The 12,623-nt window shown below is 34.5% G+C and overlaps 1 protein-coding gene and 1 long non-coding RNA gene across 7 annotated transcripts; one reads left to right on the top strand and one right to left on the bottom strand.

Annotated features, from left to right (window-relative positions):
- Window positions 1-4,139: 4,139 nt before the first annotated feature.
- LOC149618700 (uncharacterized) lies at window positions 4,140-7,580 on the bottom strand. 6 transcript variants are annotated; one of them, XR_016375470.1, is made up of 4 exons: window positions 7,103-7,580; window positions 6,924-7,009; window positions 6,761-6,869; window positions 4,140-6,672 (listed from the first exon to the last, which is right to left on the bottom strand). It is a non-coding gene; the product is annotated as an uncharacterized LOC149618700 (long non-coding RNA). The 6 variants fall into 6 exon arrangements; XR_016375471.1 differs by having other exon boundaries at window positions 6,761-6,833; XR_016375468.1 differs by having other exon boundaries at window positions 7,144-7,580.
- A 479-nt stretch (window positions 7,581-8,059) lies between these two features.
- On the top strand, window positions 8,060-12,273 carry LOC149618699 (UPF0193 protein EVG1). The gene is made up of 6 exons (XM_089855591.1): window positions 8,060-8,326; window positions 8,416-8,493; window positions 8,586-8,753; window positions 10,134-10,268; window positions 11,946-12,046; window positions 12,138-12,273. Exons 1-6 carry the CDS (start codon window positions 8,287-8,289, stop codon window positions 12,228-12,230), a joined length of 615 nt encoding a protein of 204 aa, XP_089711717.1. The 5' UTR covers window positions 8,060-8,286; the 3' UTR covers window positions 12,231-12,273.
- Window positions 12,274-12,623: the final 350 nt, after the last annotated feature.

Below are 12,623 nucleotides of genomic sequence, written 5' to 3'. Positions count from 1 at the left end.
CGCGGAATGATTTTATCAGGCGTAGAGACCATTTCGGAAAACACACAGGGGCGAGGAGACCATTGGGGTATTCTTCCTTGCACCAAGGGCCATCGTCAGACGGTGCCAAAGTTCACTACAGGCGGGAGGAAAGTCAACTCGCACTGCCTCTAGCGGTGCTTCTAGGCGAGAGGGAGAAGACCCCAATGGCGGCATCGCCCCAGTGTTTTAGTTTCTCCTTATGTAATTTGTGTACGATCGGTCCATGGCAGTTCTGGTAAGGTATGATGTGTTCAACCATTTTATTTCCTCAGGAAATAACAAGTCATCGGAACTGAGAAGTATTTCTTTTTATGTAAACTTTACCCTTTCCTTTGGTTATATTTACACCGATATCATATTTTTCCAGTGCATAAAAGGAGAGCTACCTACTAAAAGAAACAAGACAGGACCGAGGTTGTTGCTTTGTCTTAAGTAGACAACATAAGTTTATAAATTAGTTTGAGCAAAATAAATTCTTTATCATAATTTCTTGACATCAGTCTTCCCAGCAACTTACAACAGATTTAAACTTTTTTGGTGCAAACTTGAAAATTTGTCAAGGCAACAAGAATTAAAACTGTGCTTCCAACTTAGTAATCATCGACACGAAATCCCTTCAAAATAATTAATTTCATGATAAAATGTTTTCGGAAAATGGAATTATTCTTGAAAAAGCGTAGATATGTAATTTTTGAAATTAATTTAGAGGGAATAGATCGATTAACAGTAAAAATAAGTTGATTGAATTAAATATTGATTAAGGATTAAAGGAATAAAAGTAATTTAAAAAGAAATTGCAATATCTGAAACTTCAGTCAACTGATAAACCTCAGACATATCGTTTGTTTTTTCGGCCTTGGTCCAAATCAAGACGTTTTTTTATAATATCTGTCCCTTCAGTCTTAATGTAATTAAAATTTGAATAATTTCATGTTTTTTGTACCGACATACATTTGGGGTTGATCTATTTCTAATAGCTTAAAGAAGTACTTAAGTATAGTTAATTATATGAACTCATATCCAATAACATAGTTTTCGAAAAGCATATAATGTTGTACTTTATATATGAAGTTAGTTCAAAAATGACAGTATTTGAAATGTAGAATAAATTTTTTTATTTGTTGTGTACACTCTAAACATATATCAATGAGAATTTTTGAGGAAATGCATCATGAGTAGAAGAGCTTGAAGACGATGTCTATATAAGCATATTGTGTTGTACTTTATTTATGAAAAGTTTAAAAACGACGGTATTTGAAATATGGAAGAAAAATATTTGTTTCGTACACTGTATACATATACAGTGTTGTCGAGATCAGACCAACAGCTTCCTTTATGTACAACCCCCAATACTGCCAACGGGTGATGTCGTGCTAAATTATACAGGGTGTAAATAAATGTTTAGAATTCATGTTTTATTGTATTTAAGTGACAACGAGTGGCAAGATACACAAAGAATACAGGAGAATATGCGTGAATGCAACAAAATATTTTAAAGCACAGTCCTACGATTAGTCTTAGAACCTGGGCCTCAAATTGCAACCTCTAAACTGTTTAGTAAACAACTCAACGTAAATATTCGAAGTGTCTACCATTGTGGTTGAGGCACTCTTCCAGATGACTGTCCGTGTCTTGCATTACATTTGCAACCACTAAACTCATGACGCATGGCAAGACTAATGGTATTGCCGTCTTAGGTACTTCTCGTCCGTTAAGGCTTGATGTAGGGGGATATGATTATGCCTGTAGTAATGCCCTTGTAAACTGGCACGAACAGTAGAATGGCTTAGTGCAACTTCTTGTTCCACCGCTCTACTACAAGCATGAGATTGGCTTCAAAACTTTCTACGATGTCAAAGTCTGTATCCTCATTACAGACTATACAGTCTCTTCTACGTTCACGATCTTGCACTATCGAAATGACGAAAGTCCTCGCACCCAAATGTCGGTGTGGAGACCGTTCGGCATAAAGCACTACCTTTAGTTGAACCAGAGAGAATTTTACACATGTGTAAAATTCTCTATGGTTGAATGTTACCGCGACCTTCACCCAAAATAAACTTGCTGCCCAATTTTTCCTGGTTAGAATAAGTTGGCATTTTGCTAGGAAACGAGACCAACTACTGTAATTCTACTACTTAGCGACACTGAAAGCCCCTTTATATCTAAAAAGACCGGAAGTTCCTCAAAGTTGAGTTTTCAAAGATTGTCAGCTTGAGCAGCAGGTCATAGTATGTATAGTGGTGAAGGTCGCTTTAACATTCGACACGTGACACCACGGTATGTTTGGTCCTCCAATGTCCTGACCCTATAGGTCCAAACAATTACCATCCAGTTTTTCGGCTCAGCGTTGCGGTATTGCCGGTCCCATTTGAAATACAATTTCTGTAGTGTTACAATTTTAACAATACGCCTGTTAAAAAGGCACAAATACCGAAAAAAGAAACCATTGTAATAAAGGTCGGCCCCCTAACCTTAAACTATGAACAAAATAAAGAAAACATAAAGGTTTCTTTGGGAATGACTTTGAAGCAGAAGGTCCGAGTTGTCTGAGGAACCGAGAAAAAAGGCCGTAGTGAAAACTAATCGTCGTTACGTAGCAGTTAGGACCGAATTTAATTAGTTAGTCTCGTCTTTTAGCAAAATGCCAGTGTATTCAAACCAGGGAAAATTGAACATGATGTTTACGAGGATTACCTAAAACGGCAAAACCTTTGCGTGAACTAATTGAAGCCGATCCATTATTTTTAGAAAGGTACTGTTCTCTGACGAGGCTATTTAAGGATGGTACCTTAAACCTTCATAACGTGCATTTTTGGGAGGGCATTCTTGGAAACCAAATTATCGGACCCTTTTTCTTGATAAGAAAATCTCTGAAGGCATTTACTTGGACTTCCTGCGTCATGAGTTCGTTGCTTGTAAAGTAATTGAAAGACATGGACAGATGAAGAGTGCCTGCACCACAATGGTAATCACATTGAACATTTACGTTGACGTTGATGTGTACCAAACGGATTCGATTAGAGGTTGTAATTTGAGGCCCAAATTCCAAGACTTATCGTAAGACTGTGCTTTAAAATTTTCTGTTGCTCCCCCCACTTGACTGGTATGCTAGGTGGTATTTCAGTAGAAGAAAATTTATTGAATTAGGGATAGCGAGAGATGGCTAGTGATATGGCTTAGTTATGGGCTAGACGCCCTTGTTTTATTGGCAACATTATTACATTGAATGTTGCCAGATTAAATTGTTGCTGGTGATTTGGCGAACTATGCTAATGATATATTAAAATTTAAATGGAAAAGTTTCATTTTGACACATTCCTTACCCTAAAATTTTGTGTTTGGAGCCTATTAATGCATTATAGTGATAATGTAATTAATTTTAGTGTTAAATAGGAAAACATTTAGGCTGAAAGAACAACTGGCGTAGTTTAATCTTATTTTGTTATTTCAGTTAAGGGTTATCTATAGTTACCCAAAAAAAACCTGTTGTTTTCGATTAATTTTAATTAAATATGATCATTAAGTTGAAATTAACGGCTTATCTTCTTTTACTAGTGTTATTTCAGTTTATTATACGAGTTTGAACAAGAAATTCTGCAAACTTTAGAGGAGTGACTGTTTGACTCTTGCAGAACAATCACTACTTTGCCCCAAAACTTTTAAATATCACGCCTTTTCAATGGCTCTCTTTTCAAAATGGGGAAAAAAGCTTTTAAATGACAATTTAATTAATCGTAAGAATTAAACAGGAAAATGGAGGCTGGGTGAAAGATTTGTTAGTTTAATTATAAGGTATCCATGAATTTACCCAAAACACGAATCTTTCACATTCTGGTGCCGTGCTCCCAGCCAAGTCGAGCACTGACATCCTTTTCTCGAAGCAACTCGTGGCACTTTTAAGCCCACTGTAACTTCGTGATGGGTATAGGTGAAAGTCTGAAATTTTGCTTGCCGCGAGGACTGTCAATCCTAGCTATTGTTTCCAAATTTCAAGTTCCTACCCTATATGCTTTTCGAAATATCGCAGGTGAAATTTACCTTATTTTGTCACTCACTCACTCACTCACCGATCATCAAAATTCTAAGGTACTTCTAGAGGAGATAGAAACTTAAAATTCAGGATTTAGTTTTCATTTATTTTATAAAGCACAGAAAAATTAAAACATCCCGAATTTTTTATAAAATTGTTCTTTAGTTCTTTATTTTAAAACTAGATGGCGCTGCCGTCTTTTCAACAGAAATAGTGTGTGTTCTTGATGAAAGGACGTAATGGTCCAAAGTTAACCGAAAGTTAAATATATATTAAAGCTAATAGGAGTAGTAGTTTAATAGAAATGTGTCGTAACTGATGCTACATTCTTTTATTAGGATATCGCGTACAATCTTTATTGCATATTCTCTGCGGGTCGAAAGGGGTAATTCAGCGTAAATATGGACAAACGTTAGCGATTATATTGGCAAACGAAGTACCACGAGAGGGTCTTGTTTTAATATAACTACCGAAGTATAACGAGAGGGTCTACAAAAAGAAGTGAGATCCTAAGAAAAACATTAACATGTACAAAAATGGGCCAAGCCTCGCTTCGTGCCCTCTCCGCCGTAAAAGTTCTGAAATCCCATGTAGAGCCAAGTCTGCCTTTTGGTCTCATTCAATCGCCAATTGAACAATTATGTTATAAATTAAGTACTTTTCCTAATTAATAACCAATATTCTTTGACTCTATCATTATTATACATCTTTGTTCGTATCAAAAATATCGTGACTTGGCAAGCGCAGGTGTACATAAGGTTATGCATAACTCGCCTTATAAACTTGTAAATAGGGTTATGCATAACTCACCATATAATTTGTACATAGGGTTGTGCATGACTCATCTTATAAACTTGTACATATCCCCTCGACCATAAACGATTTAGTGAATATCCCTTCGACTTCCTTTTAATTGCGATTGCCAAGTCACGATATTTTTGATACGAACAAAGATGTATAATAATGATAGAGTCAAAGAAGATTGGTTATTAATTAGGAAAAGGACTTAATTTATAACATAATTGTTCAATTGGCGATTGAATGAGAACAAAAGGCAGACTTGGCTCTACATGGGATCTCAGAACTTTTTAGGGCGGAGAGGGCACGAAGCGAGGCTTGGCCCATTTTTGTACATGTTAATGTTTTTCTTAGGTTAATTATACTTGATTGAGTTTAATTTAACGGCTTATCTTGTTTATCTTGTGTGGATTTATTTTATAATAAAAGTTTCAATAAAATATTAACTTAAATTGCAATTACCCTAAAATTTTAATGTATGCGCATACATTTTAATGATCATTTAGATTAATTTGAAAGTGAAATAGGAAACTACTGTGGCTGTACGAAAAACTTGTGATGTTTTAATCTTAATTTGAGCGTGGTTCGTGAGAGTGGATTAAGCTTAAAATTTATTTGAATTTTTTACCCTATTTGCAATGTTTAGTGCAGTTTAATATTTTTGCCATATATTCATCATTATGGTACCCTAAACTTTTGGGTAGTTTAAACAGTTTATTTAAAAGTTATTTGAGCTTTTATCCAAAAATGTATATTTTGGTTTAATTTCACGTTAATTATATTTAATTGAGTTAAAATTAACGTAGGATTGTGTTTTGGCAGTGTACATTTAGGCTATAAAATGAGTTTAAATGTATACTTCACCTTAATTGCAATTTTTAGTGGAGTTTTCGATTCTTATTTTACCCTAAACTTTTGAATTTCGCGCCTATTAAGGTGCTTTCGAGATAATTTAAATTAGCTTAAGTGTGAAAGAGAAAACATGGGGCTTTACCAACGGCTTGGTTAGATACAATCTTAATCAAGGACATCTGAGTTTTCATCCAAAAAAAATGTACATTCGGGGTTTAATTTCACGTTAATTACACTTAATTACGTTGAAATTAACTTGTCGTCAGTGCTCATTAAGCTTATAAAATGACTTTTAATAAATAATTCACCTTAACTCTAATGTTTAGAGGAGTTTTTTATTATTTCCAACACATTGCGTTAAATTTTTATCATATCCTGTGCTAGGTTTGTGGTAAAGATTATCTATACAATATGTTAATGAATGATGTTATTCTATAGTTTAGCTTGAATACCAGTAATTAAATCAAATACCTATACAATTCATAGCAATTTAAACCAATAAACAAACGGCAACGTGGACTGTGGAAATAGCAAACAACGTAACCCTCCGTTTCTAACGTGGTTACGTTGAGAGAATCTGTGATGTAAACATGAAAATTATTTGACTAATTAAATTATATAACGACACTGTCCTCCTGGATTAACCAGCACCACTGTTACTTATGAATTAAACAATCCACTGTTGGTAACAAATAGTTTATAAAATGATAACGTAACATCACAGTATAACTGATTCAATAGGACCAAAATTGTTTTAACGAATAATCTGGTCCTCTACATTGGTTTAGTTTTAAGGAATTATATCACACACCTTCACAATTAGTAGCATTTTAGTGAGATTAACAAATAATGAAACCGCGTATACCTGTCCTCAAATGAGAATGTTGAGTGAACTGCGCTAACCAGTAACCTATACACCACTCTTTTAACTGCCGTAGGAAAACACATTGAACATTTTGTGATCTTTCCTGTAATATTTTGAAGTTGAATTCTTCACAGGGTGAAAACACTACCGTTGATTTCTAAACCATTAACAAATAATGAAACCCAGTATACCTCATACGTAACTCTCCGTTTCCAACGTGGTTACGTTGAGAGAATCTGTGCTGATGTAAACATGGAAATTCCTCTACATTGGTTTAGTTTAAGGAAATATATCACACACCTTCACAATTAGTAGCATTTTGGTGAGATTAACAAATAATGAAACCCTGTATACCTCAGTCCTCATATATTTGTTTGTAGCAGGAAACGAAGCAGACTGCGTATTTTTGGAATACAGAGCTGGAAATGAGCTTTTTTTATCTTGAAAGGGGAAAGACTATATAAATACTATATTTCATAGACAAACTAAAATACAACTTAAGCCTTGGCCGTAAAGAACGTTCAAAAACTTACTTTAAATGATATAAAAACCTCTGTTAACTGTAATTATTTACCTGAATTACTTTTCTAGACGAAAATTCGACCTGATAACGACCTATTTCTTATTAAGGGTGCTACAGTTAATTAGAAAATACATATAAAGGTGCTCAAGCTCGGATGAAATAGTAAAGTAATCTGTCAGCGTCTACTGCTAGATAGTCTGACTCAAAAGTAATTTTGACGTACTTTCAGAATTAACTAAAATTAACATACTTAGAGTTAATTGATTTAAATTAAACTAGCCGATAGCACACCTTGAATACATAATTGTTAAATTAAGAGTATTCCGAAAAGTAACTTCGCTCTAGTTTTTCAGTTAGAGGTGGCTAAATATCACGAAAAACCCCATGTTAATCTCCATAGGAAAAATGGTAAAAGCATGTGAATTTTGCTTTAACGTTACAAAAGAGTATCAAGTCATATCTACAAGGGCCTACCGGCCCTGTAGAATTTAATTAAGCAATGACGTTAAATAAATAAATAAATCTGGCCAGTCGGAGCCACTTACCAGGCAGATAATCAATGCAAATATTTAACGCCATCTACAGATTACATTTAAAACTAAGCACTAATTTTAATACACCAGAAAAAACACATAAATTACAGTAAAACTAAGTATAAAAACCTAATTATACTTTAAATAAATTCTAAAATTCTGTATTAACTAAAATAAATTATGAAAATCGATATGAATTAGTCACGATCGAGGCGTGGTTAATTCTGATGGAAAAGTTTAAGGCAAAGCCATCTACAGATTATATTTTAAAACAAAAGCACAAATTCTAATGCATCAGAAAAATTAAATAAATTACCATAAAACTAAATACTTAAAAACATAATTAAATAAATTATAAAATTCTATACTAACGCACATAAAACCTAAAAATCGATATGCATTAGTCATGAGGCGTGGCTAACTCTTGATTTTTGTAAAACTAATCATACCATTATTGTGAAACGGACTGGCTACGCACAATCAAGAGAGCAACACTGTTCCAGACATTGATAAGGAAACGGTTTCCATAGTAACGTTGGAAACGACTCCAGTAGAAGAAAATGAATTGACCATAAAAAAATGCAACAACTTTTGGCGGGACAACCAATGCAGCATATAGCTAGCTAGTGTAAGCTGTGTAGCGTACAATAATCATTCAAAAATGAGCAAATACAGCGACAAAACGCAAAAACTATTTCAAAGTAAATGATTAATATGAAATGATATTTTGCAATATATATTTTTAGATCTATTTTAGTCTAAAACTTGTGTTAATATTTCCTGTTATTAGATATATTGGATCAATCGAATTTACCAAAAAGGGATAAATTTCGGCTTTTACGGAAAATAAATGGCGAGAATCTGAATGGTAAATGATCGAATTAAAGTTCTATTTTTAGCAAAATTGGGTCAAATCACGCCCAATAAAGACAAAAAAAAAACAAATTTTAAACTTTTCAGAAAAAGCGACGTCTAAACCTCGAGTTAAGCTGCCTAAACCGAAAATGGAACAACGGTCATATATTGATGAAGTTGGATTTAAAAGTTTCAGCGGCTTGAGAAGCAAACAAATGATTGAAGCATCAGGGGCTTATCAAAAGCAGTATTACGCGCCGATTACGAATAAAAGTTAGCTTCTTTTTATTCTACTTTCGATTTTAAACTCGTCTTTAAAGTTTAATAGGGGGTACTTGAAGTGGTATAGTCGTATTTGTTTTATCATAGATAGCAGTAGAGTGATCGGTTAATAATCGGTAGTTATATCGGCGATTTCGGTTTCATTGGGTTAATAATCGGTAGTTATATCGGTTCATTGGGTTAGTACTTTCTAGTTATATCGGTGGATATCGGTTCATTGGGATAATAATCGGTAGTTATATCGGTTTCAATGGGTGTGTAATCAGTAGTTACATCGGTCGATTTCGGTTCATTGGATTAATAATCGGTAGTTATATCGATTAATATCGGTTCATTGGGTTTATAATCGGTAGTTGTATCGGTCGATTTCGGTTCATTGGGTTAATAATCGGTAGTCATATCGATAAATATTGGATCATTGGTTTAATAATCGGTAGTTGTATCGGTCGAAATCGGTTCATTGGGTTAATAATCGGTAATTACATCGACTAATATCGGTTCATTGGGTTAATAATCGGTAGTTGTATCGACTAATATCGGTTCATTGGGTTAATAATCGGAAATTATATTGGTCGATTTCGGTTCATTGGGTTAATAATCGGTAATTATATTGGATAATATCAGTTCATTGGGTTAATAATCGTTAGCTATATCGTTCGATATCGGTTCATTAGGTTAATAATCGGTGGTTATATCGTTCGATATCGGTTCATTATTTTAATAATCGGTGGTTATATCGGTCAATTTCGGTTCATTGGGTTAATAATCGGTAGTTGTATCGGTCGATATCGGTTCATTAGGTTAATAATCGGTGGTTATATCGTTCGACATCGGTTCATTAGGTTAATAATCGGTGGTTATATCGGTCAATTTCGGTTCATTGGGTTAATAATCGGTAGTTGTATCGGTCGATATCGGTTCACATTGGGTTAATAATCGTTGGTTATATCGTTCGATATCGCTTCATTTTGTTAATAATCGTTAGTTATATCGTTCGATATCGGTTTCATTGGGTTAATAATCGGTAGCTATATCGGTCCAAATCAGTTTCATTGGGTTAATAATCGGTAGCTATATCGGTCCAAATCAGTTTCATTGGATATCGATACCTATATCGGTCGATATTTCGAACCTTTTGAACTCAAAATCGTCCCTAGAACATCCCCTTAATTTATACCAGACTTAGCAGAAACACCCTGTATATTTAAAAAGACCCATTTTTACACAGTTATGTGGAAACGCGGTTGATAAAATACAGAACTGCGAGGCAATTTGAAATTCCATAAGAAGGAAATTGGTGTTGTTCTACTTTCAAGTGGCGCTGAATTAGAATATTAGTTATGCTTGATTAAATTCTTAATTAATTTAAAGAGAATTCTGAAGAGGATAAGTTAAAACTACAACGAATGATGGCCTATGGCAAGGATGAAAGCTCTCCCGTTTTGGAGAAAAGAAAACCAAGTACCGTTGAAAGCGTTTCAAATCAAGATGATGAATTTGAAATGAGTTAAGTGTTTTTTGACCTATTTCATTAAGATTTTATTTTAGCATACTGTTAGGTTTGTCTAGATACCAATGACAGAAATAAATTAGTCTAATTTCGCATTAGGACTAATAAGTTAGGGTTAGTTCACTTGATATCGTAGTGATTAAAAAGCGCAAGTGCCCATCACAGCATTTAAAAAAACACAATTTTCTATCACAACACCAGAAGTAAAATAAGGGACTAGAAGTAACGTGCTCTAGCATTGGTAATAGATCCTGGCACTAGTGAACAAATTTGAGGATTTTATGCCGCTTCCATCGCACCTACACTAGAGAGAAAAAAATTGGTAGAGTTCCAAAAACATTACCTACCCCCTTCCCCTCAACTTAAATCCACGGAACACGGACGCGGGTGCTTGAATCTAGTTCGGCCGTCTACCGCCGCGAGCGTCTCACGTTTTGAAGGGAAAATCCAGAAACCGCTACCAGAGGGCCAGTCGTTGGTATGTTATCAAGAATATTCACTTTCGTCAAGTGAAGAATTTGGTTACCTCGATACTTCTAGACCCTTATCTTACTTCCGACAACACTTAAATAAGCCTATTAACCCATAACAGAAACAACAAATCAAGTTAAGTTCTCATCTCAGCAACTAAATAAACCCAGATTCATGAACTTTAGTCTAGTTCCTATTAAAAATAACAAATTTTTAGGCACAAACTAAGGGTTGCGGTTTTATCCCCATTATTCTAAAAACATTATTTTCCATTATAACACCAAAAAATAGGTCAATTTTATCTTATTAAAAACTAAATTAGCTCTAGAAATAGGCCTAGGTTTTCCTTTTCCAATAGTCTCTCCAAATACGGGCTTTTATTAGTTTCACCAGAAGCTTATAACCACAACGAAGTCTCCATTCGCGATGAATTCTTCTATGCCTGCTATAGCAGCGCGCTATGCGGAACTTTCGATATATATATACAAAACGTTTCACTAGCTGAAAGGGGCGTCTACATTTTTTATGAAGAGCCAGTGAGAGAGCAAGGACGATGGGGGAAACATTTTGCTAAAAAATAGATATGAAGTTTCCCGTCAGACTGTCGGGACATTTTTATCATCTTAAGCCACACCCCGCTCCTTATATTCGTAATAATATTCACACTTGTAGTAAAATGTTCTTTCCCCCCTCTAATCTAATCACCTCTCGACATGGGAAGGGGAAACAATTTTCACCCCCTTGTGTACTGAAAATGTTCATGGCCCTCAAAGAGGATTTACAGTAGAGGAGTAGACACCGACGGTTGGCCCTCTGGTAGCGGTTTCTGAATTTTCCCTATAAAACGTGAGACACTCGCGGCGGTAGACGGCCGAACTAGATTCAAGCACCCGCGTCCGTTTTCCACGGCTTAAGATTGAGGGGAATAGGGTAGTAAAAATGTTTTTTGGAACTCGACCATTTTTGTTCTCTCTAGTGTAGGCCCGATGGAAGCGGCATAAAATCCTCAAATTTGTTCACTAGTGCCAGGATCTATTACCAATGCTAGAGCTCTTTACTTCTAGTCCCTTATCTTAGTTCTGCTACTGTATATTCCCTACGTGGCCATGGCCGGTCACAGTATTATAAAGCATGGCTGGTAGTAACTCCTATGTAATATACTCCTGCTTTCACCTAACCTAATTTGATTACTACCCAAACAGTTATGTCTGAAATCAACGAACGAAAAGAATTTTTGGAGAAAGTAAAAACATCCGAAAGATACAAAGAATACGAAGCCAAAATAAACTGCGAAATCGCCCAAGTAATTTTCCTAATTGAAAATTAAGCATTAGGCTTAATTAAAAATGGAACACAGAAACCTTTACCCTGCAACTTTGTACTTTTATCTTCAGCGTCTAAAAGAATTGGAGGAAATCGATAAAAACAGGAGAGAAGAAATCGAGAAAATTAAAAATGAATTAAAATTCAATCAATCCAAGACTTAATTAAATTAAATCTAAAATTGTAAAACTTTTGAATAATTTATCATTCATTAAAAGTCAAAATGTAAATCTTATTTATCTGAGTTTGTGAATGAATCGCGATAGAAGTATATTATTTCGAAGTAATAATTTAAAACGTTTATTCAAATATTTCCTGATTTCTTCAAGCATTTCCATATTTCCTGATTTCTTCAAGCATTTCCATATTTCCTGATTTCTTCATATATTTCCTGATTTCTTTAAATATTACGTGTTTTCTTTAAATATTTCCTAATTTCTCCAAATATTTCCTGATTTCTTCAAATATTTCCTGATTTCTTTAAATATTACGTTTTTTCTTTAAATATTACCTGTTTTCTTTATATATTACCTGATTTCTTCAATTATTTCCTGATG

The sequence above is a fragment of the Phalangium opilio genome, unplaced genomic scaffold, assembly GCF_054372755.1.
Source record: "Phalangium opilio isolate 3A_F unplaced genomic scaffold, DU_Popi_V2 ptg000209l_1, whole genome shotgun sequence".
Taxonomy (NCBI): domain Eukaryota; kingdom Metazoa; phylum Arthropoda; class Arachnida; order Opiliones; family Phalangiidae; genus Phalangium; species Phalangium opilio.
This window is presented reverse-complemented; position numbering and strand designations above follow the sequence as displayed.

What these genes read in the sequence shown, in the direction of transcription:
- LOC149618699 (XM_089855591.1), top strand. Translation starts at nt 8,287, where the DNA reads ATGAGCAAATACAGCGACAAAACGCAAAAACTATTTCAAA. An exon ending in CGCGCCGATTACGAATAAAA is followed by an intron (nt 8,754 to 10,133) that starts GTTAGCTTCTTT and finishes ATTAATTTAAAG; the next exon opens with AGAATTCTGAAGAGGATAAG. An exon ending in AGATGATGAATTTGAAATGA is followed by an intron (nt 10,269 to 11,945) that starts GTTAAGTGTTTT and finishes CTACCCAAACAG; the next exon opens with TTATGTCTGAAATCAACGAA.